Source organism: Bolinopsis microptera, chromosome 5, assembly GCF_026151205.1.
Source record: "Bolinopsis microptera isolate Bmic1 chromosome 5, MBARI_Bmic_1.0, whole genome shotgun sequence".
In the NCBI taxonomy this organism is placed as follows: Eukaryota; Metazoa; Ctenophora; class Tentaculata; order Lobata; family Bolinopsidae; genus Bolinopsis; species Bolinopsis microptera.
The window spans coordinates 22,728,939-22,755,609 of record NC_087076.1 but is presented as its reverse complement, the minus strand read 5'-3'; the positions used below and the strand labels follow the sequence as shown (position 1 = coordinate 22,755,609).

Genomic DNA, 26,671 nt, shown 5'->3' with positions numbered 1-26,671 from the left:
TAATGATGTTTAAAACATATTGTAACTTCATAACTTGAGTGCTTCTAAATTTAGACATGGTATGTTTTTAAACATTAATTTAAACATTAATTCGATTTATTCCAAAGATAATATAATCAAAAATAATTGTAAATCATCTCATATTAAATCATGTTTTTTATAAAACTATAGTTACTGTTCAGATTGTTAATATGTTTTGCAGATCCATCGAACAGAAACCAATCAACCAATCTTTATCTTGAAACTAATAATTATTTACAACAATAAGAGCATGAGTCCAGGTAACTTTCACTTTCTCAAAACTTTACAGTTAGTTACGTATTATAGCTATATACATTATATACATGTTATATAGTTACATAACCGTAACTAACACACCAATTCTTTACACGAAAAACCACTGTAATAATATGGATTGCAGTAGTTTTTAAGAATACTTTTTCACGAATAAAGAATTGGATGGCTCATACAGATACTTGACTCATTACCAATTATTATTATAGTTTATAAACTAAGATAGAAATATAATCATGCAAGGCGAGATGCCAATAAACCACCTCCTTAAGGTGAAATGTCCCTGCAGCCTGCATCGGCCACATAATCTGGCGGTTTACCATTAAACTGGCCAGTGTCGGTATTGGTGATTACTCCTGCAGAAGTATCAAGAGGTCTAGATGAAGAACATGTTGAACTTGTCAGGTCTGGTAACCTGCTCGATCTCCTGCTCAGAGGGCCGGTCCTCTGGAGTGATCATCTCCTGCCAGTCGTAGCGGGAGAGCATGCGCGCACGTGCAGACGCGCACGCGAGATGCGCATAGTAGACTGGGGCAGGGTAACTTACTGACCTGTAGTAGGGTGTTTGGGTTAGGTATTGAGAAAGGTGTTTGGGTTAGGTCATGTATTGAGAAAGGTTTGTAGGCTAAATACTAAGTTTTTGTAGATAGGATTCATATCAGTTTGTTCACAAAAATGTGGGTGTGCAGTTACAATTGCTAAATTGTGCAGGCAACAATGTTACCAGGTTATGGTTGCTTCTACCCATTGGATAGTCTAAACTGGTGTGAGGACCTATAATGAATCCAGGCAATAATCTTATCATTAATCAACCCCTCTCTGTCTGATTACATCATTACACGTTTAACTCTCCTTGACTATAATCAGTCACGTGATTACCATAGAAACACGCGACTTTATCACGTGACCATAGTTACCGATATACTCCTGACACGTGACATATTAGCTCACCACATTTTGGAGATAACATGCCGGGTAATATTAGATCATCAGATGATGTAATGTTAGCGCAAGGTACTTGGCTCACTGCCAAGTACCTACTAACAAAACTCCGAATCCAGATAGCAATAGGTTATGTTTCTTATGTTCACCCGTAATCCGATCTAGCCAGTTATATATGAATTTCTTAGCATTGAAAAATACCAGAAACTGAAAACTCATTGTTTCAGAGTTGCAGTGTGTTAGAAGGAGCACTGTGCCAGGTGTTAGCTCATGAGGTGATGTAATGTTTACAGTTTGTATTGTTGTGAGTGAAGCCCATCCTTATATCCTTATATAGCAACTCTAGCTTCAGTTCATGACGTTATCTAGCAACTCTAGCTTCAGTTCATGACGTTACCTACCCATATCCAAAAACCCGCATTCTCGCATTCTAAGAATGTAAGAAATTTTTAAAAGTAGGAAATTTTTGACAAAAAGTAGGAAATTCGAGAGCCAACTCTGAGAATTTTCGATAATATTTCAGTAGGAATTTAAGTGAAGGAACAGACTAAAAGTTGCTGGACCGTTATTTAAATGTCCAAATCTAGTTTAAATTTCCAAAATTTTCGGGGGCTTCGCCCCCAAACGTAACCTAGAATTATCTATTAAAAAGCATTCCGGGCCCTAAAAAAGTAAAATTGAGAATCTGGAATCCGCCATGAAAAATCTTTGAACCGCGCGAATACAAAGACTTTTTATGCGAGCGAAGCGAGCGGGCCACAGAAAACGAAAAAATTGAGAATGTAGGAAATTAAAAATTTTTTGGATATGGGGTTACCTAGCAACTCTAGCTTCAGTTAATCAGTTCATGACGTAGGTTGTAATACACTCACTAAGTTACACGTTTCATAAACAACAACCTGTACACAATGAAACTGTGTGGACTGTGGAGGTACCGAATATGGACTAAACTGGTTATTAGTTTTAATTTAAAACTCTTAGCGTTATGAAGTAATGAGAACTGATGTGAGGTACACTGATAATTTGTAAGCACAGAGTCCTTTCTAATAGAAAGAACAATTAGAACTACTGAATGTAAATGGAGACGTTTCTTACAGTGGCCCCAAATCTTGCTTCAAGTTTAAAAGCTTAAACGAAGAAATATACATTAAAAAAGTAAAGTAAAATAAACGAACCTAGAACATCTAGCGTATGTGTGACAAAGGTAGAAGGACAGCATCTGCCACATATCTATAGAGAGCTTGTTGTCATCATACAGAACGTAGTAGTGACACGGTACATTCGTTCCTGTGAAGTAGAGAGGTTTTAACTGATGTGAGTACATGTGGTTACTGGTTACCACTGGTTACCACTGGTAACCAGTGGTTAGAGATTGGGTTGGTGGCAGCAACATGACCTTCTCAGAATGCGAAAGAAAAAGTTAGAATGTAGTGTAACGGTAAAACACACCAATAAGGAAGTAAATATCTCTCCGTGATAGAAAAGCTAGAAATAAATCACAAATTCATTCAGCAAAAGATAACAGACATGAGAAATGAATAACACATGGTTACCATGCAATGGTTACAGTAAGTGATGGTTACCATGGTTACAGTAAGTGATGGTTACCATGGTTACAGTAAGTGATGGTTACCATGGTTACAGTAAGTGATAGTTACCTTGTATGGCCTGCTGAGAGTTAAGGTAGAAGTTCATGTAGTTAGGAGAGACCACCCCAGTATCCACCACAGTGCCAGGCTCCATGTTATCCACTCTTCCCCCCTTCTTCACCACAAACCTCTGTTTGTGTCGCTTAGTACACACAACTACAGATATCCTGGGTTTATAGTCCGCTTTGAGCTCCGTACACGCGTCCTGGATCCCACCTAGCTCCTCCATCACAGTGTTCTCAAACTGTCCTTCCGATACTCCGTCCCTGTAGTAGATGATCTTACCAGGCGGACGCCTGTTTACTTGTATGAACTCCCTCAGGATACTGACCATTACATCCTTCATGTCTCTGATGTACTCAACAGACATCTTATCCCCCTCCGGATACAAAGCTTTTACTCTGGAAATGTATTTAGCAGCAGAGGGATCACTTGTTGCGACTACGGCTGCGATGGAAGGTTTCTGGTCGGAGCGAGTGAAGTGAGTCACGTCAGCTCCCACTATCATAACAGGCTCGTTGAAGATCTTCTGGGGAAGACCTTGGATGTTAATCCCGAAGTTAACTCCGCCGATCTTTGCGTTCAGCTTCTTCAGGATATTGTCCATTGTGTTCATATCTGGATGAGCTGGCTTGTTATTCCTAGGGTTAGAATTGATGCCGCAGACCTTTTCAATAGTTTGGAACTTGATGCACTGAGTTCTCTTGGTGCACAGCTCTGTCAGCTTCACTTTACCGTAAGTGCTCTCGTCGTTGTCCAGGATTATAAAGTTATAAGCTGACTGCATACCCTGTAGGATCGGTCCGAGCTTTTGTATAGTGCTGAAACTGAAGGGAGGGGTTTCCCCAGCGATGTTTATTTTCAGAGCTCTGGCTCGCTGAAAGATAAATTCCAGAAATCTATCATGGAGTTCTTTAGTGTAACGAGGTTTTGGGAGCAGACACACGAACCCTAGCTTGACTTTGACAGGTATCTCCCCGGACTTTTGAACAGCGGACATGGTCCAGGCTCCCCTATGAACGCTATTCTTGGGATTTGGATCCATCTTGGGTGGATCCAGCACTCTTCCATTCAGCTCTATTGCTTTGGGGTTTATCTGGAACCCATAGTTTGACCCTGTGAAGCCCGAGGTGACTTTACTAACCTCTTCAGCGGACTGCTGGATATCCTTCATCTTCTCTTCTGGTTTCTGACATGCTTTTCTGATCATGTCTCTCTGTTGGGCTGAGTCTAGTGTAGTGAAGTAGGGCTGGTTGGGGAGCAGGGTACAGAGCTCCATAGGGATCTTGGTTTTACCTCCTGCCTTTACCAAGGGTAGATCTAGGTGAACAAGTTTTACATTTTTGTAAGAACCCTGGAAATACTTGGCTACCGATATGTTAAGGTCTTCAATGATGGTACTGTTTGCAGATTGATTGTGTACTCCCGTGATCGTGTATTTTCTCTTGTAGCCCAGATGATTTGTTTCAACTTTGAGACCTTTAAGGATACCATTGAAGTACCTAATTTGCTTCTGATCAAGGCTCCTGGGGAGTTGAGACCGAGAATTTCCCCCTCTTCCTCCGCCTCCTCTGCTAGAGTTTTCCAGATGACTCTTCACAAATTCCAGGAGAGTTCCACCCGGGTACATGACCTGGTGAGTTTTGAGCACTTTGATAGTTATACCAAAGTCCTTGGAGGGGGTGATAGACGCGGAGATACCACTGTAGAGTTTTAGTCCACCAGGGAAATCTGGAGCACGTTGACCTGAGTTGAAGAAGTTCCTCTTGACGGTAACGTACGACCCATTATTGAAGCCTTGAGACAGGACTATGTTCAGAGCGTTGACAGCACCAATGGGGATCACTCCTCCAACTGTTCTTATTGCGTCTAGTATCTCCTGTACGCTGGTTTTAGCCACCGGACCCTGCACTTCTACCTCGAATTCAGTTCTGCCGAGCTTTATTTTCCTGAAGAAGAAGACGGAGATTAACGTAGCAATGATGTACAAGTTATTGATGGTTAGAATGGCACCAAAAGCTTTTTGAAAAATCACACAAGTATCTAGTAACCCTTGTTGCGAAGTCGAGAAATCATAGTTCTCATTTGCTCATTTGCTCAGAACCTAGTTTACTTATCCCCCAGACTTATTAGGATTATCCAAAAATCTCAACTTCGACCAGATTACTATACTGTAACAAAGGTACACAGCTGTCAAAAGTCAAGCTGGTTGACTGCTCAATCTTAGTTTATGAGGCTATACTTCCTAAAAACCAATTATTTAACGGAATGACAGGGCTATTTCCACAGCTAATTAGGGTTACCGAAACTGCCCTACAAACATCCGGATCCCGGAACCACACACCAATTATTTAACGGAATGACAGGGCTATTTCCACAGCTAATTAGAGTTACCGAAACTGCCTTACAAACATCCGGATCCCGGAACCACACACCAATTATTTAACGGAATGACAGGGCTATTTCCACAGCTAATTAGGGTTACCGAAACTGCCTTACAAACATCCGGATCCCGGAACCACACACCAATTATTTGACGGAATAACAGGGCTATTTCCACAGCTAATTAGGGTTACCGAAACTGCCTTACAAACATCCGGATCCCGGAACCACACACCAATTATTTGACGGAATAACAGGGCTATTTCCTCAGCGGTAACTCGGTAATCTGCCGATGCACATCTGGGGCACACCTCGGGCACACCTGGGGCACAAACTCGGGCACACCTCGGGCACACCTCGGGCACACCTCGGGCACAAAGCACACCTCGGGCACACCTCGGGCAGAACCACCTGGGGCACACCTCGGGCACACCTCGGGCACACCTCGGGCACATCTCGGGCAAAATTCGGGCATGGTAATTGGGAAACCTTGGGAAAAGAACCTGGGCACATCTCGGGCACATCTCGGGCACATCTCGGGCACACCTCGGGCAGGACCACCTGGGGCACACCTGGGGCACATCTCAGGCACACCTGGGGCACATCTCGGGCAAAACCACCTGGGGCACGGTTATTCCGAAACTGCCCTATATATATATATATATATGTAAAGAGGTAAATATTGTTACCTCTTTGTTAAAACCAGCTATCGAAAATCCCATTAGAACCACCCGGGCACCGTCTCGATTTACAATCATCCCTAACTACGTGAATCAGGCAAAACATAAATTACCTTGATATATGGACGCCCTCTCCTGACGGAGAGTACAGGTTCTTCTTTCCATCGTAGGCCCACTCTGCTCCGAGATTCAGCTGTTTGTACACCTCATCACAAACTCCTCTAGAGGGAACACTGTTAGCGTTATTATCGTTATTCCTGTTGGGGTTCACGATGGACAGGTCAAACTGGAAGATACTGAGGGAGGGTTTCTTGAAGTTAATCTGGAAGCTGTTGGAGATCAGCGCGACATTCCGGCCTTTTGTTCCTGTAGCGTTCTGCCTGATCATCTTGTTCTTTGGGGGAGGGGTGACAGTTCCTGAAATCATGGAAATGGTGGAGTTGGATAAACTGACATGTTGATAAACTTTATCATATTTAACAAACGCTAATATATTATCACATTAAAAATTAAGAAACAATAGTTATCTAGACGAAGCAGTTATCTTCTAGTCATGCTACATTGCTACCTGACTAATGTTCAGTCGTCGACGTACTATCAAATGTTTAACTAACCTCAACAAGTGTCATAAACATAATATGCTGTCATTAACATAATATGCTGTCATTACCATAATATGCTGTCATTAACATAATATGCTGTCATTAACATAATATGCTGTCATTACCATAATATGCTGTCATTAACATAATATGCTGACTAATTAGGACTGGCAATGTAGAGGAACGCATTATTCCGTGTCGAAATACTGAGTGCGTAATAATTAGAACAAAGCAGATAAATGTTAAAGTAAAGTAAAGTATTAAAGTTCTTACCTGATGAAGATTGCATCGTAGAATGTAGATGTTTCAGTAAGTTATGCTGTTTCTGTAGTTGTATATCTATCTGTAGAGTTCTTGATTCGTTTTACTGAAAAAGGAATGAGTAAGATACCATGTTCATTGCACAAGTTGAACATTGAAGGAACAATTGTACACATGTTTGATATTGGGTACACGAGACGGCCCTGTTCGCGAACAGGGGATGGTAACTGTTCGCGAACAGGGGATGGTAACTGTGACGTCATGTGAACAGTAATGCACTGAAGTAGCAGCCGGAGGAACGATTTAAAAGATTAGTTTTTAGTCCAGACTGTTTTTGCTGTTGTATTATCTTTTTCTTATCGGAGAAACACCACCCCTTGCCATCAGTGATTAATTAATATGAACGATCCCTGATTGTCAGACCAAGTCTTATTTCAAGATTCCAATCGCACAACTGACTAGACTCTCAATACCCTGAAGAACTCACAATAACTGACTGGAGCTTGATAAACTTAATTTCAGTGCATCTTCTTTGACTTTAAATGTGATTCTGAGCCGACAGGATGCTAGATCTACATCCTAAACTAATAATGCAGCATTACTGATAACCGAGACAGTAGGTTCGAGACAGCAACAGTGCTAAGTGTAACGATAAGTTAATATGTAAGTACATACTACAGAACTGAAAATGCTTAATGAACACACTTGCAGATACCACCCGTATTCACATCCAGAACTGAGTTTGGGGACGGGTTCTATAAACAAACAAAGTACAAACAAGTACATACTACACAGTACACTCTTAGAACGATTAATTAAGTAAAAAACAAACAGAAAGTAAGATAAGTACCTCTAGTGAGAAGGAGAGAGTATACTGAGGTAATTGTCTCGACTAGCGTACAGTGGAAAAGAGGTAACAAATTCAAAACGTATGACTGCGAAATGATGTAATGGTTGAGACAGGCTTTATATAGACCAGGAGCACTCGGTTGGCTGTCAGGGCTCGGATTGGTTTACGTGACTGTCACGTGATAGTGCGCGCGCCGCACCCAACAGTAAATTAGCGAATTTAGCTTAGCGCGCTACAGATTGCACATTTCATCTCACATCTCGTTTGACTGTCAAAGTAACTGGCAGGGTGAAGTCACGAGTAATTGTCAGAGTTGAGCAAAAGGAATGTATAATATACGCTCACGTTTTATCATTATGCGGTTAACTGCCATAAGTTAGCTGCCTTCTTATTATAACTGTGTTATTTTAACTGTTGAGTGTTGGCGGATGATTCAAAAAGGTTTCGGTAAGTATTAACTTCACTTACCTTACTCGGGAATATTATGACTGGGATAAAGTGGTGGGTTTTGGAAAATTTCGCCATATTTTTCCTGATCATTAATTTTCCCAGTCATAAATTAACCCGCTATAATATTCCCGAGTAAGGTAATTTACAGTTAAAACCTGATAACATACAATAATGTTATTTGGCGATTGCTCTGAATTCTGAAATGTGTTTAGATTCGAATTACGTTGCACATCAGGACGGGTTAAATGAATTTTCCAGGAGAGAAATGTTCGAAATGTTCGAAATGTTCCTTCTTTTCTTGGCCAAAACGATATAATATCTGCATATTATTAATTATTATGATGTATTGTTAGGGTGACTCTGGCGCCCCCCGCCTCCCCGACTCTGGATGAACACTCTTAATAAACGGTACATCCAGAGTAACTATTACAAAGGGAATTGTTAATGAACAAACCAATCATTTGTCAAAAATCGATAACTCTATCATTAATCATCCACCCTATACAGGGTGTACCATAGAAAGTGTGACTTTTTTGAGAAATGATACAAAATATTATGAAGGAACAGTTGCTAAAAACTCTTCATCACATTGTGTCACTAGGTGTCGAATTTATGCATACCAAATTTCAAGTCCCCATAAATGTTTGATTTCTCACAAATTGCTATTTTGAGGAAGGTCTTTAAAACGTTTTTATTACTTTGATACTTGATAAGATAACTGCTCTTCCGTATACTATTATTTTCTATTATTCAGTGCTGAGTTCTGTGGTTTATTGTTTAAGACAAACCTTAAAATTACTAAGCTGGTGACAGCTTAACTTACAGCAAAGTCATCATATTATGTAGCCTGGGATTGGACAGGCTTTTACTCGCTTAAAATATTTCCATCACGATACATTTGTTTGTTTGGGGACTGGTCTATTACTTATTAGCCAGTCAATGTTTACGAATATAATATCTTTCATAATTATAACATAAACGGAATACAGTGCTGAGTCTGTAAGACAAACCTTAAAATAACTGGCGCCTTATTACACATTGTAAGGTTTGTTCTCTATTCAATTGGGAACCCCTCAAACGATTAGACTATGATAATGCTATTGTTCTTTGCACAGATCATGAAGTACAGTCGTCTCCCAAAAACTTTAGAGTATAACAAAAAGCTCTAACAAATAAGGTTTAATTAAAATATCAACAATAGAACCGTGCTGGTATAGTTTTAAATTTACACCTGGCCAACATCTCTCTTTTACATGGACCTTTCTTTCCTATGGTGATTCATTTAGTTTTTAAGTTTTGCTTTATACGCTTTTAATTAAGGGCTCATTATTTCTCATATTCTATTCAAGAACAAATGTCTCAACTGCTCTTCAATTTAGAACTTATCTAACGTTTTTATCTGATATACGTATGTTTTAAATCTTACGTTTTTCAATCTGATATATGTTTTAAATCTTACGTTTTTTAATCTGATATACAGGGTGGGCCAAAAGTCAGTGGGCATACGTTGGCCTTAATAGCTCAGTCACTGACTGCCCAATTGAAATAATTCTTTCTGGTATGACTTACTACTATCACTGGTTTGAGGAATTTGTCAAATCGAAAAATATTCGAGTTCATTTGTTTCAAATGAAGGTTCATTTTTGCATTTATTTGATAGGTTGGATAGTCGGATCAAGCTAAATTTTATTGAATCGTGTTGGCCATTCGAATTACGTGTGTCCTGAAAAAATTAGAACTTTAGCTTCTCAGATGACCGAGATATGAAGCATAACGAGTTTATTCATTACGTGTGATATGTTTTAAATCTTACTATACGTTTTTCAATCGGACGTTTTTTAATTTATATCTTGACCATTACTCATAAGCCCCTTTCTAATCAGCATTTTCGCCATTGCCACTTTTTCAGACTCCTTACATAAACGGCAGATATTGCAAAGCAATAATGAGGCAATGAGGTGAAGAAATTGTTATGAAAGGGAGAACAATTATTCACCAGAATAAATCGTAAGACCGCTTAACTGAACAAGCCGTTGATGATCGATCAAAGGAAAAAATTATACATAATGTTATGATGCAATTGAAATTTTGAATATGTCCTACTGTACCGGTAGGACATATTCAAATTTCAGCTTTCCGAGACCCAAATTTCACTGTTTTGATTGAATTTTTCTTGAATGACCATCTTACAAGGTGATAAATTAATATCATATAAAGACCAGCATTTGATGTGAGAGTCGGAATTTAACATTAACTTAGAGCTTGGTCAGTTGGAGATTTTCCAAAAAGAGTTCTGGCTTAGTTCATGCAATTTCTGTATTGATAATGATAATATATATATTTTATTATGACATTTGAACTGCTTTACATTCTTCAACACACATTTATTTTATCACAATTTTGTTTCACATTTTTGTTATTTTATCGGGGCCATGTAATTGCGGGCACATTTTACTGTACAGTACCGTGTTTGGTCTCCCGTCAGATTTTACAGACGGGGGCAATAACAATAATTTATTCGAGTTTATTTCATACCTTTATACATTATAATTGCACACTCTGTAAAGTTTGAAAAGTATTTAATAAAAATGTGTAATATAGCCTACTAGACACCTGCTAGTAGGCAATGTAAAATCATGTATGTTCAAATTTCTCATGAGTACCACACATTAAGATCTACTCTCCATCTCAAAGTAAGTAGCACGTGTTAACTGATGATCTAGCACCCGTGTTGTAGTAGCTCTGCTAATGTTCAGTCCTGATTACTGATGCAAAGGCCGCTTTACCTCTAAAGGAAAGAGATTATACAGGAATGATTAACCATTCTGTTGTAAATCTAATGATCTAATGAGAGCACAAAGAAGTGAAATAGAGCAGGTGTTAAGTAATCTTAATACCTTAATAGTCAACCAAGGCTCACAAAAGCTTAAAAGAGATTATAGGAATGATTGAGCATTCTGTTGTTTGCTAATATTCAGTTTTCGGTCGTTCTCATTACTAATGCAAGGGCCACTTTTAGTAATTATAGCTAGGGTAAGGCACGTAATTTTGTCAGGGTACCTAATTTTGTCATTTTGCTCTGAAAAACTGCCTCGGCTCGGAATTTCAGCTTGAAAGAAAAGGTTTGTGTATAAAAAGAAAGCTTAGACTTTGCTGAAACTGCTCCTACAAAGTTTAAATTTCTAGCTCTTTTGCATCTGTGTCAAAAAAGAAGGCGAAACTGTTAACCCGAAAAATAAATAAGATCCTTAAAGTTTTCTTAAGGAATTTTCAAAATTTTGATTTATTGCTATTTCAAAAGTAATTGAGCTAGCTTCATGCCATTGCATATTTCAAATATCTTCTACAGCAGAAGTATACCTACAAATTTTCAAGTCTCTAGCGCAATTATTGTTCAAGTTACAGAGGGTGACAAAATTAGGTTCGATTTTGCCAAAAGTACCTAATTTTGACAAAAAAATCGACCTTTCTCAAATTTCTTGTAAATCACAGATTGTGTTGAAAATGGCCTTATACAACTATTCTGAAGTTTTTTTGCCCATAGGATATGTATAAGGCACTTATAATAGCATTTAAACACTTATAATAGCATATTTTCGCCGAGAAATATACTGTAATTCAGGGTTTTAAAGAGCTATTGGTAAATATAGTTTCGTGAATCAGTAACCAATATTGATTTATGCTTCATAGAAAGTTTTCAAGATGCCAGTGGTTTCAGGGGCATTTGGGGGCTATTTTCTAAGATTAGATACCCAAAAAGTGTCATCTTTTCATCAAGCTACAAAACTATGAAAACATCATATCTTTGGGATTTTTGAGGTCAATGTTGGTAAAAAAGCGCTCGAATGATGCATCCAGGTAGTCTAAAATACCGAGAAACGGTTACTTTTTGCACAATCTTCAAGTGACAAAATTAGGTTCGGGGTGACAAAATTAAGTAAAGTCACCTAATTTTGTCATTTTTTCAAAATAATTTTTTTAAACATCTTCAACCCCAGCAATTTCGATCATTTTTGTGTTAGAACTTGCCTAGACTGTCTACTATAACATGGTGGAGGTTTCATCTAAATCGGAATTTCAGACGAGGTTAAAACCCATGGTTTATATCAGGCAGTCGGAAAATTGCCAAAAAATGACAAAATTATGTGCTTTACCCTATGATTGACCATTATGTTATGAAATCTAATGGATCCTCTCTGTGTCACCGTCTGTGCTACTAAAAGTCGACTAACGCATAATTTGTGTACCAGCTGAAGTATGTGTCTTCGTTTTTTCATTTATGTCTTTTTACTACCGTGGAATTAACGAGCAATTTTCCGAATATATATTACTATTTTTGTATTTATGATAAATAGTATAATTGTCTTTTCTCATACAAAAATTGTCTTTTCTCATGTTATGGTATATAATGACATTTAAAAAAGGAATCAATTTTCTTGTCTCTATCAAATGGATTCCTTGACATTTGCTATTACAGCCTTAGCAAGTTCAGCTTTACAGGTTTTTAAATAATTGGTGTCCATTATTCAAAACGGTTGTTAACCCTTGATTTTGTACCCTTAGTAACGATAAATGGGGAAAATATGGGCCCCTCCAAACAATTACAGTTTGTTTGGAGGATACGCGAAGAACTGGTGGCTTGATAACAATGTGAACCCTGTTTTGGCTCGTTCACTCTTCTCTACGTTTTTCCTTCTTGGTACACTTATTGGACTGATTGGAAGTACTGTAATCTTAATCGCTACTAAACAGAAAGCAATTAGCTAATTAGGTTGGGCAAGATAACAACTGCATTGATTCAACATGTTGCAGTTTTGGACCTCTTAACTACATTTGCAGTTCTCTTCCCCACTTGCTTGGCTGCCATCACGGACCATTGGTTGCTAGGCAAACAATTCTGTGCTTTTCAAGCATACTCCAGATGGTTTTTGGTGTCTGCTACTGGTTTTTTGATTACTGCTGTGAACTGTTCTAAACTGGCTTCTATCCTGTTTCCATTTAGGAGTGCAACATGGACTTGTGGACAAGGACACATTATAGCATGCTGCATCTGGGCTCTCTCATTAGCCCTTAATTTAATATTTGTTCTGCAAAAAGATAAAATTAACGTTGTATACTATAATAGTAATCTAAGTTGTGACATGTTGATTGAATATCAATTGTTTATTAAATCAGCTATTGTAGTATTTAGTGTTGCACTACTCTGTACCATTACAGTAGTGATTTCTGGCATCTGGCTGATAGTGATTGCTATAAGGCTGAATCACCGACAAGGGAGATCAGTTAATATTCAGGGAACCTTAACTGTAATCTTAATAGCTGCTGTTTATTGCATTAGTATGTTGCCTCTTTTTGGATATTATGTCCTTGAGGTGATTGCCAGTGATAGTGACAGAAACCTTAAATTGGCAATGTTTTGTCAGTGTATTCCATACTTGAACAACATTGCCAATGTTTTCATCTACATGATGTCCCTAACAAGCTTTCAGAATTTCATCAAGGCAAAGTTTGTTGCGATGTTTTCGTGTTTCATTACCCAGAGGCAAATACATCCTATAATTGTTAGGGCCTAAGCAATTAACGAATTGCTACATACAGATCCAACTCAAAGAAGGCGGCAGGAGGAAGTAAAGGAAACAGTTTTAACTGAAAGAAGGGGTGGAACAGAAGTCGATGAAACGGGAATCTAGCCCATGCTGTGGAAACAATGAAACAAGAAATTTTTCAATGAAACAAGAAATTTAATTTTTAGCACATTTTACAGAATAAAGAGATGTAAAACAATTTATAAAAATGTAATGCTCATTTGGTGTATGACTTTTTGTCCTTGACTGTTAGTTTGATTTTGAAGGGACAGGTAACTAACGGGGCAGGGAATGTGCGTGCACACACCAAAACGCTAGTTCAGTTGAGTTTTTAGAGACAGGGCTCATATGAGGATCAGAAGAAAATTGTTAGCAGACGTTAGGGGTTCTGTTTGTGTTTGTTACTATGGGTTACAGTCTTGTTGTGACAGAAAGTCTACACTATATATGCCTAAGTTTAAATTGTGTAGTTTGAGGATATAAGATGCAACTTTAAGATGGATATTGGAGAGCTGATGAAAAACAGACTATTGTCTTCTGAAGAATCGAGAATAACTGAGAACAAAACCACTGTTCAATATTCATGTTTATCTAGTGCACATACAGAATATAGATTATCTATTGTATATTTGCATGATAAGCTTGCTGTCAATATATGCTACTTTGGTTACCAATAATTTGAATTTATTAGACCTGTATATGGGATGAGTGCTGGCTAATAGTATTCCATTAGAGATTTATTATGTTAAAAAGCCACTTTTTAAAATGTATTCTTTGTCTAACTCTATAATATAATTATCGACCAGTATCTTTAACCTGTATTTCTTTGTAAAATCTTCAAACAGCTTGTGTTTTCAGAGACATCTGAATTCTGACACTATATTTGAGTGATAATAAAATAAGTGAACAGGAGCCCATTTATCGATTAAATCAAATAATAAGAGTGCTACATAGTAAGTGTGCTAATAAATTAAGGAGTTCTTTTCTTCTAGACAGAGCTAGACTGTATTGGAACAAGCTCTCTCCGGGTGTTAAACTTTGCGTATGTCTAAATTTGCATTTATCCAATGGACCTTTCTTCCAAGACTAGCCGACACTGGGATTCAAACCCTGGTGCCTGGACCTACTGCTCAGAAGGTGGAAGCTCTAACCATTAAATCACAAACTGTGCTGATAAGTCCACCCTTTTGTTCACTTCTCTATCCAGTTCGTACTGAGTTATCAGTAACTCTCCAATGAATAAATAGGCCGTACATGAAATTACGAAATATAAAACAAAATGGAAAACACTTACCTTCAGATTGGGAATCAACAAATGAGATTAGGCTTGAGCTGACATGACCTTCCTGGAGATAAAAGGAAGACAAATTACAGTTTATCATTCATAAAAGTGATCATACTTTGGAGGAATTATTCAAATAATATACACACAATATAGCAATGGTCATTGTCCAGCAATAAAGTTGGACACCCCCAAAAAATAACACAATAAATGCGATAAAACGGTAGAAAATGTTAAAAACAAGGATAGAAAACCTTATATCATAATAAACCCTTTATAATATAAAAATTGGTCAATTTAAAATCAAATCAAATCAAATCAAAATATAATGACACAAACATCATCACACATCATCAAAAATATATCTACTAAAGTTTTAAAAATATCTTAAATCTATTGGCCTAAACAACCAAGATAAAATGAATCTAATTTACATACTTTCCACTACTATATAAGTTAATAAAGCGTTTCTTAGCAACATGAGGATTACACACAAGATATTCATTGTGCTTCTCTTTATTAGTAGCATAATTTAATCCCTCAATCTTTCCTAATACTTCGTCCGAAACATACCAAAAATGAATATCATTTACGGATCCGTTTAAAATAGTCTCTTTTTTGAAAGCTTCTAATCTTATTTTAAAACTTAACACAGTCCCACAATTCTTGACATCCGAGGGGAGTTTGTTCCAATAAGGTCTCACCCTCTCCGGAAGAAAAGAACTGTGGACTTTCTTTATTTTACTGCTACTTTTACTGCATCTACTGTTTGATACCACATTAAAACCAGATCTGCTCATACTGAACAAACCAGCTCCGTAATTGGCCAAACCACTTATCATTTTAAAAGATTCAATGAGGTCCCCACGTATTCGCCGCTCTGCCAGCGTTGTTAAATTGAGGATTTCCAGTCGACGACTGTATGGAAGAGTACCCACCTCGTCAATCAGACGGGTAAACCGCCTCTGGACGCTCTCCAGCTCCAAGATGATCCCCCAACTTCCATGAGCCGCAACTGGACTCCACAATTGAACACAATACTCTAAATGGGGTCTTATTAAAGCTTTGTAAATGGATATCATCACAGATTTTTCCCTGATAATCAGATTTCTAACAATCCAACATATCATTCTGTTGGCTTTAGATATTGAAGCCTTAATCTGTTCATTCCAAAGCAGAGAGTTATGGGTTATAACTCCCAAGTCTTTTTCCTGTACAGATTCTGCCAATGTAACTCCATTAAGAGAATAACTTGATCTTGGGTTATCGAACACTTAGTAGGATTAAACTTTAAAAGCCATTTACTCTCCCACATCTCTAGTTCGTTCAGATCATTAGCTATAGTTTCATGCTCGGAGGCATTAGCTATAAGCTTAAGATCATCAGCAAATATTTTAACTTTACTTTTAATGTTATCTGGTAAATCATTAATAAATAACACAAATAGTAATGGTCCAAGGACTGATCCCTGGGGAACTCCTGACCATACAATCTTCCACTCTGAAGTTTCACCTTCTACACACACTCTCATAGTTCTATTTGAGATAAAATCTGTAATTACATCTAAAACTTTACCAGTTATCCCTAGACTCTCTAGCTTGTTAATCAAGCGATAATGGGGAACAGAATCGAAAGCTTTACTAAAATCAAAATAAAATAAGTCCACCGGAGCACCTTCATCTATTAAATTAAGTATAGTGTCGAAAGTCTCCAAAAGATTTGACAAACAAGATTTTCCTTTAACAAACCCATGTTGGTCCTTTGAAATACGGTCTTCTAAAAATTCTAACACATGGGATCTAACAAACTGTTCATAAACTTTACAAAGAATACAAGTAAGAGAAACTGGTCTATAGTTAAGAGGGTCAGACTTAGAGCCCTTTTTAAAAAGTGCAACTACAGATGCCGACTTCCATACCTCCGGAAGATTTCCAGTATCACTACAGGCACTAAATAATTTAGTAAGAGCTGTTACAAAACTAGCATCTCCAGCTAGGGACTTAAGCAGCTTTGGATGATGCCCATCTGGGCCAGTGCTTTTAAAAATATTAAGCTTTAATAGTTCCTTTTTAACATTATCAAAGGTAATAACAATATCAGATATACTATTAGTATTCTTACTATAACTTCTAGGTAATGGGCCGAGTGGCTCATTAACAAACACAGAACTAAAGGCACTTGCAAGTACCTCTGCAGACTCCCCTGCACTAGTTGTCCTTGTACCGTCTTCCTTATCTAAACTTGGTACCGAAGCTTTAACCTTTCTCTTATTTCTCAAATAAGAATAAAATGATTTACAATTGATCTTTAAATTGGAAGTTATCTTCTTCTCATATCTTATCTTTGCTTTCACTTCCTCATTTTCATAGATGAGCTGTTTACTACTTGCATGACTAAGATTAACACTAGAAGGTTCAATATCAAATGCAGTCCATGCTTTATCTTTGTTCTTTCTCATGCGCTTTTTTTTTTAAAAATTCGCAAATGTACAAGCTCACATCACAACAACAACCAGTTCAGAACCTCACCGAACAAGCACTCACTGACCTTTTAAGATTTACTATATACTAGCAGTATTGATTAGGTGCAAATCATTTATTGCCGCAGATGAAAGAGTTATGGTACCTCTGTAACCCCTGATATGATAGAGATTATACAGGTTCATTTTTATTTTTTATATATCCTGGCAGGGTTCTGAGCAAATTCAAGCATAGTCTCTGCCTGACAAATGACATCACATCACAGTGTCACATATCATTTCCTCTAGATTTCCTAAATATTGATATACCTTTCTGTAACCCCATGTTTTCCTTAAGCACGGTTTTTTTTATATAGGGTATATAACATACTTTAGAGACTTGCTAGAGCTTTCAGCTTACGATCCTTGACGGAGCTTTCTTTGGCCTTAATTATTAAAGGTGATCTTTTCAGCAAGATCAAAGATATTTCAGGAATTGTGAAGCCTAAAACGCCATTCCTCCTGCAGTACTAAATACCAGTGGTGTGAATGTAATCTTTTCCACATAACATTAAGGACTCTGTCATTTTTAATAAATGTATGCAATATGATTAGGATAAGTAAGCATGAAAAGAGCGCCGCGCACATGGATTAGCGAGCCAGCTAGGTAAAAAATCCGATTGGAACTTATTTACTTTTAAATTTTGAGTGGTTGGTCCTCCTACAAGCGTGCTAAATTACTTTATGCTTTACAGTTTGTATTATCATAACCTATTGACGGATGTTACTAGTCTAAATTTCTTCGAAGTAGCGCGCGCCGCTTTCTTCTCGAAATTTTGGCCCGATGGCAAGTCACAAGTGCTACGAAGTAGCGCGCGCCGGGCCTTATCATTAACAATGGTCAAACAATGTACATAACCAAAAAACCTTACTGACTGGCGGTGTTACTAGAGGTGATAATTTTTCAATAGCCTGTTTGTCGTCGCACGTGACGTAAAGCTTGTTGCTCTGCACGTGTGTTACAACCTTGAACCTGCATTCATCTATGGAGTCATCAAAACCAAATTAATTTGCAAAGTTATAAAGCTGCGATCTTTTATTCAGCCCAAAATCACACTTTTCGAAATAACTCACAATCTACAATTTCTTCGCTGGGTAGCGCTCCTGCGCTCAGCCTGTCATTCCACCGAATTTTTATTTATGTTTATGAACATAATAGCTTGGGTTCAACTTCAAGCTGCATTTCATATCCTTGAACTACACAATATAAACTAAAGCATGTTTTAGTGTAGACTTTTTATCACAACAAGACTGCAATCTATATAATAATAATGCAAATTGCAACCGGCCCTAATGTCCACTAAAAATCTTTTTCAGTTATTGTAGTCCTAATATGAGCCTTGTCTTTAAAAACTTAAGTTAACTAAACTTATAGCGTTTCGGTGTTTGCAAAAGCTTTCAGGCACGCGCGCATTCCTTGTCCCGTTAGTAACCTGTCCTTCCAAAACCAAACTAGCAGTCAAGGACAAAAACTCAAAAAGTCATACACCAAATGGACATTATATTTTATGAATTGTTTTACATCTTTTTATTCTGTAAAATGTGCGAAAATTAAATTTCTTGTTTCATTGAAATTTCTTGTTTCATTGATAATTACACTTTACAGGCTGTATTCTAGAATTGACCCGCTTCGATCAAGCAACCGCAAAAATAACACCATCAATTGAAATGGACGTCGCGACCCCTTGATGGAAGATGTTTACCCTGGAGACCTTATATGCGACCCCTGGATGGACGATGTTCACCCTGGAGACTTTATGCGAACCCTTGATGGACGATGTTCACCCTGGAGACTTCATGCGAACCCTTGACGGAAGAGGTTCACCCTGGAGACCTTATGCCGATGGTGCTAGTAGTTACTACTAGCCAAAAGCGTCCTTCAGCGAAGAAAGCATGATAATGCAACGAAGCGACGAAACGACAACTTCTCACAACTCGTCCCCAGAACTATTTTCTCTCTCTCTCTCTCTATACTACCTTATCGGAAGTTATTGTTCATCTTTTTGGGCGCGGTTGTTCCCAATTTTATCAAATAAATTTTCAATAAATTTTTTAAACAACTGGTTTTTTTTAAACATTCAAAAACAGTTGTTTGATATAAATATAATTTAGTCCAATGATATAAATTGAATTTGACCGAAATTAAAAATTATTCTTAACGGGTGATACTTGTAAATTTAAAATATCTGTTCCATATATTGGACCGTCGACGAGTCCAACTCGGCGCGCGTCCTGGTAGGTTGTAAACCTACAAAATTATTCGTATCCTGGGAAAAAAGTTTGTAGTGGAATACACTAATAGCATTAGTATGGGATCAAAAACAACCATTATGACTATAAAATGCATTAGAGTTTTAATGCTTTCAACAGTCAACATTACTAACTTTATAATTAATCTATGATCCAACCCGAAAAAGCTTTTATTGCGATAGACCCATGGTGTTAAATGTTAATTAAAGTCGTGGCACTGTCGTGGCACTGTCGTGGCACTGTTGTGGCACTGTCGTGGCACTGTCGTGGCACTGTCGCGGCACTGTCGTGGCACTATCGTGGCACTGTCGTGGCACTGTCGTGGCACTGTCGTGGCACTGTCGTGGCACTGTCGTGGCACTGTCGTGGCACTATCGTGGCACTGTCGTGGCACTGTCGTGGCACTGTCGTGGCACTGTCGTGGCACTGTCGTGGCACTATCATGGCACTGTCGTGGCACTGTGGTGGCACTGTCATGGCACTTTCATGGCACTATCGTGGCACTGTCGTGGCACTGTCGTGGCACTATCGTGGCACCGTCGTGGCACTATCGTGGCACTGTCGTGGCACTCTCGTGGCAGTCTCGTGGCACTATGGCGGCACTGTCGCGGAACCAGATGATCAGGATTGTAAATCACAAGGCTTCGACAAGGTTAGTAAATAAAGGGTAATGATTTTATGACACCGTGGTCATTTCTATTCTAATATTCACGTATATTAAATACAATTATATTGTTATGTATCATATGATTTTGTAAACATTGGCCGGTGTACCAAAAACCGGTCCCCAAACAAACATTGTGAAAAGATAATAATAAATGTATAATGATTGTCTTATGCTTTTGAAAGAACATGATTGAAAGTTGGCACTATGCCGCCAGAGTGCCGCCATAGTGCCGCGACAGTGCCACGACAGAGCCACGAGAGTGCCTCGACCGTGCCAGCCACGATGGTTAGACAGGTTTTTTGTACAGACGGTCAGTGCCTCAGTGGGTCAATAAGGGCAAGGAAAGTACGGTCACAGTCTTACCTGAGGACCCCAGGCTATTATGTTCATTAACATAATAGAATAAAGATTTGGCGGAATGACAGGCTGAGCGCGGCCCAGTAATCACAGTCTGGTTCCACTATTTTACAAGGTGATATTCAGGGTCCAGTCTTCAACTTATGTTTAAATGTTCTGTAAACGGGGGTCATACCACGTTGTCTTACCACCTGGGCGTTGCTGGCTGCCCAAGCCAAGTGTCTCACAGTGATATTACCAACAATTTTTAATAGTTGTGAGCGTGTAGTACGTCATCATTTACTAATTACTGTTTACATTTACACTAGCACGAGAAATATTGAAACAGCACAATACATTTATCCAATACTGATACAATCATGAAACTTGGATATAAGACCGTATCTCCCTCCACGTTGGACTGAGCGGAGAGTTCCAACTTAATATCAGTATTTAGTGTGGGTTTGTCGCATGATCTGTATAACCATATACCAAACATTGCATATGGAGTAAATCTAACATTATACTTATAGCTAACATCAAACAGGCTCGTGCACTTCGCTGACTTAGGTTCTTCCAATTTCGGTCTTTTCAAAAAAAGTAATACTGTGTAATTTTTTCAGTATTCAAGAAGCCCGACCCAGTCGGTGCACCAGTCGGTGCACCGATTGTGAACAGATCATATGAGTGGTATCTGTTATAAACAAGATGGATGTAAATAATATTATAATAATGGAATTATTATTCAGAGAGAGAGGATTGGATATGCGAAACTATAAGGTTTTGAGTTCTTTCATGACACAAAATTCTTTATCTGATACGGTGTACTATATTTTATAAATATAAGTTATAGTGTAACTCCGTTGATTGTTTATTTGTGTTGATAATGTGGCTCCTATTCTGCCGTTTTCTGACAAAAGTGCTTAACATTTTGGAAATTTCGGGTTTTTTGGTCTAACTTTTGTTTTTGGGTCAAGAACTGTCCCTGAGGACCATTGGATACATTCACCCCCCGAAACCCCCTTTTTGGAACCCCCTAAAATGCAAAGAATGGTCATTTTTCTGAGAAAAGTGCTTAAGTAACATTTTGGAAAACGGGAGCCGTTTATTTCAAAAATGGTGCCATTTCGGGAACTGAAAATGGTGGCATTGTTTTCTACGTCCAAAACTTGCCTAGTGATGGCAATTTGGTGATCGTGGGTCTTTTGGCCTGGAAAAAAACAATTTATTGCACTTAAGCACTTTTGTGAAAACGAGCTCGTTTTCTCACAAAAGTGCTTAAGTGCCATTATACTTTTAATTAAATGTTGATTAACATAAAGAGTAATGATTTTATGACACCGTGGTTATTGTGGAAAGATAATAATAAATGTATAATGATTGTCTTATGCTTTTAAAAGAACATGATTGAAAGTTGGCACTATGTCGCCAGAGTGCCGCCATAGTGCCGCGACAGTGCCACGACAGAGCCACGAGAGTGCTTCGACAGTGCCAGCCACGATGGTTAGACAGGTTGTTTTTTGTACAGACGGTCAGTGCCTCAGTGGGTCAATAAGGGCAAGGGAAGTAGGGTCACAGTCTGGTTCCGCTAATTTACAGGGTGATATTCAGGGTCCAGTCTTCAACTTATGTTTAAATGTTCTGTAAACGGGGGCCATACCACGTTCCCATACCACCTGGGCGTTACCATACCACGTTGTTTTACAACCTGGGCGTTGCTGGCTGCCCAAGCCAAGTGTCTCACAGTGATATTACCAACAATTTTTAATAGTTGTGAGCGTGTAGTACGTCATCATTTACATTTACACTAGCACGAGAAATATTGAAACAGCACAATACATTTATCCAATACTGATACAATCATGAAACTTGGATATTAGACAGTATCTCCCTCCACGTTGGACTGAGCGGAGAGTTCCAACTTAATATCAGTATTTAGTGCGGGTTTGTCGCATGATCTGTATAACCATATACCAAACATTGCATATGGAGCAAATCTAACATTATACTTATAGCTAACATCAAACAGGCTCGTGCACTTCGCTGACTTAGGTTCTTCATATTTCGATCTTTTCAAAAAAAGTAATACTGTGTAATTTTTTCAGTATTCAAGAAGCCCGACCCAGTCGGTGCACCAGTCGGTGCACCGATTGTGAACAGATCATATGAGTGGTATCTGTTATAAACAAGATGGATGTAAATAATATTATAATAATGGAATTATTATTCAGAGAGAGAGGATTGGATATGCGAAACTATAAGCTTATAAGGTTTTGAGTTCTTTCATGACACAAAATTCTTTATCTGATACGGTGTACTATATTTTATAAATATAAGTTATAATGTAACTCCGTTGATTGTTTATTTGTGTTGATAATGTGGCTCCTACTCTGCCGAAATTATGGATTTTTTCGTCAAGTTTTAAATATAAATAGATATATTCTCGATAGTATTGCCTGAATAAATAGTATCTGGAGAGAAGATTTGTAGGATACAATACTTGAGTAGGAACAGTATGCCTCGTGACGTGTAAAGCTGTAGGTACTTCGCACGACAATGGCTGGATCAGTCGTGGCACTGACCCTGACCCTGACCCGGACCCTGACCCTGACCCTGACCCTGACCCTGACCCTGACCCTGACCCTGACCCTGACCCTGACCCTGACCCTGACCCTGACCCTGACCCTGACCCTGACCCTGACCCTGACCCTGACCCTGACCCTGACCCTGACCCTGACCCTGACCCTGACCCTGACCCTGACCCTGACCCTGACCCTGACCCTGACCCTGACCCTGACCCTGACCCTGACCCTGACCCTGACCCTGACCCTGACCCTGACCCTGACCCTGACCCTGACCCTGACCCTGACCCTGACCCTGACCCTGACCCTGACCCTGACCCTGACCCTGACCCTGACCCTGACCCTGACCCTGACCCTGACCCTGACCCTGACCCTGACCCTGACCCTGACCCTGACCCTGACCCTGACCCTGACCCTGACCCTGACCCTGACCCTGACCCTGACCCTGACCCTGACCCTGACCCTGACCCTGACCCTGACCCTGACCCTGACCCTGACCCTGACCCTGACCCTGACCCTGACCCTGACCCTGACCCTGACCCTGACCCTGACCCTGACCCTGACCCTGACCCTGACCCTGACCCTGACCCTGACCCTGACCCTGACCCTGACCCTGACCCTGACCCTGACCCTGACCCTGACCCTGACCCTGACCCTGACCCTGACCCTGACCCTGACCCTGACCCTGACCCTGACCCTGACCCTGACCCTGACCCTGACCCTGACCCTGACCCTGACCCTGACCCTGACCCTGACCCTGACCCTGACCCTGACCCTGACCCTGACCCTGACCCTGACCCTGACCCTGACCCTGACCCTGACCCTGACCCTGACCCTGACCCTGACCCTGACCCTGACCCTGACCCTGACCCTGACCCTGACCCTGACCCTGACCCTGACCCTGACCCTGACCCTGACCCTGACCCTGACCCTGACCCTGACCCTGGGATACAAAAACCGTAATATAAAATTTACGCGACTTTAACCGTAAAAGATGTACAACTGAAACTTTTTAAAATCAGCATGAAAAAATAAAAAATTGGCCAAGAAATAGAAGTTACCTTATCGGACCTTATTTGGACGGACATTACTTGAACGCTGGAGGCCCTAGGCTGAAACGCAAGGACAATAAGTTCTGTATGTCAAGTTTAAATAAACTCTGTTCTTATCATCATCAGGATAATAGTTTAACGGGTGATACTCGTAAAAAATCTGTTCAATATATTGGAACCGTATATAGGACCGTCGACGAGTCCAACTCTGAGCGCGTCCTGGTAGGTTGTAAACCTACAAAATAATAGTCAGTCGTTTCTCGTTATGAAAAATAAAATTGCGCAGCTGCTATATTTACCCATTTCATTACATGAAAAATTTAATTAAAGGGGTTGATCACATATTAATACATTACGTTTTCACTTTTTGGAGCATAAATTCATAAATGATAACGTATTTTGTAATATGTGAACGACCCATAAATCAATTAATAATGGACAAATAAATAATTACATGTGCATGGTACCATAAACATTTATTGTTGTATCATATTTGTGGAGCCCTACCCCGGGCAATTTTAGCTTTTAAACTTGCAATAGCGCGCGTGACCGTAATTGGCAATCGAAATTGTCTTTTTTCGTAAAACAAGCTTGTCACGTACCACTTTTTGATTATTATATACGCATATGCACGTTGATAAATAAAGTACGTAACGCACGCGCATGACTTAAGCTGCGCGTCTTAACATAATTATAAACTAGAACTGATGCAACGTAAATTACTAAATTGATGACATAACATGTAACAATATAAATTTAATCACGATCAGAAAGTTGTATGGATGAATGATGATAATTAATTACTCTACACTCGACTGTCACGGACTTTATAAACACGTTGTCTAGCTGGCCCTGAATGACTATTCGAAATTTTAGCCCTCTAATCTGATCCCAACCCTAGCCCAATCTTTAAAAAGCATACACTGAAACCCTAACCACTAACCCTAACGAGAAATTAGACCAACTTCATTATACGGTCATATCATGTGATTGAGACAGTTTTTCCCTTATATCTTGCCATGTACTGTGAGCATTTTAACCCATGTCATGAAGCCTTCATGATGAAGGGTAATTCGGAATCAGCGTTCGAAAATGCATCGATTCAAATTGGTTTTAACTGCCGGGGGCCCTTTTAGAAAATTCTCGAAAATCGACTGAGTGATTGAGCACGGTTGAATTTGTATTACATAGATTTCAATTTTGTATTTATCGTCATTGGTCATAAGTGAAGTTTAAGCCGTGCACCTTTAGCCTTAAAAAGTAGGGAGACAGTGAGTAAGTATGTTTCCACAAAAGGCCTTTAATACGTTGTACCTCAGATATTGCGAATTTCTGAAAACAATACTTACTTTTGAAGAATAGAAAACATCTGAGAAGAAAAACGTTTCAGTCTGAAAAGGGTCAAAAATTCACTGTATTACTATGTACTATTAATTGTTATTTACTGGTTTACTGCTGGGTTTTTAGGCTAAAAAATTATTCCTACTGGCTTTGAAATAATTTCGCACTGGGGCCCTAGCGTTCATCTTAATGTCCGTTCAAATAAAGTCCGTTCAATTAATGTCCGTCCAAGTTAAAGTCCGTTGAAATTTTTTCAAACATTTTTCCATTTCGAACTTTTTACCCAGAATATGAGTATGACAACTATGAGAACTTTATTGTGCCGTAAGTTAACGACGGAAAGGTTCTCCTTGGTCTGCCGGAAGCACAGAAAACTCTACTAGTATATAATGTTTTCAAGGGTCACTTGGCGGAAAAAGTCAACGAAATCATGGCACTCAACAACATAGTTCATGAGCTAGTCCCCGCCAACATGACAAACTTGTTCCAGCCTCTAGATATTACGGTAAATCGTGTTGCCAAGGACATTGTCCGACGTTTTTATAGTTCATATTACTGAGGGGAGGTAATGAAACAGTGCTAGGAAAGCTTCACGTGATGTTAAGGTTAACCTAAAGTTGTCTAAGATAAAACCACTTCACGCCGAATGGCTTGTAAAAGTTAACACTGAAAGGCAGGACCGGGGTAGTATGATAAAAAAGGTTTCCACAAAGCTAGAAATCACTGATGCTTGTTTAAGCATGGACTATTTCATGCACGAAAACCCATTTAATGAAGATGATATGTGATATTAGACACTGATCATGTACACATATTTTAACATTTTTACTGCTTAATGACTGCTATTCTTACTTACTGTATAAAAAATGGATTAAAAAATCATTTGCTGAAATTTAAAAAACGTCAAAAATTGAAAAAAATTCGGATTTTTGATGGTTTTGAATGCCT

General features: G+C 39.0%; 1 protein-coding gene across 1 annotated transcript; it reads right to left on the bottom strand.

Annotated features, from left to right (window-relative positions):
• Nucleotides 1-235: 235 nt before the first annotated feature.
• On the bottom strand, nucleotides 236-7,749 carry LOC134815701 (protein argonaute-2-like). Its single transcript, XM_063824280.1, has 6 exons — nucleotides 7,661-7,749; nucleotides 6,823-6,916; nucleotides 6,061-6,364; nucleotides 2,895-4,834; nucleotides 2,412-2,523; nucleotides 236-845 (listed from the first exon to the last, which is right to left on the bottom strand). The coding sequence occupies exons 2-6, from the start codon at nucleotides 6,836-6,838 to the stop codon at nucleotides 671-673; spliced, it is 2,547 nt and encodes an 848-aa protein (XP_063680350.1). The 5' UTR covers nucleotides 6,839-6,916; nucleotides 7,661-7,749; the 3' UTR covers nucleotides 236-670.
• Nucleotides 7,750-26,671: the final 18,922 nt, after the last annotated feature.

Coding starts and splice junctions, on each gene's coding strand:
- LOC134815701 (XM_063824280.1), bottom strand. Junction 4,835..6,060: donor GAGGGCGTCCATATATCAAG/GTAATTTATGTT, acceptor CTTCTTCTTCAG/GAAAATAAAGCTCGGCAGAA. Junction 2,524..2,894: donor CTCTCAGCAGGCCATACAAG/GTAACTATCACT, acceptor TCTACTTCACAG/GAACGAATGTACCGTGTCAC.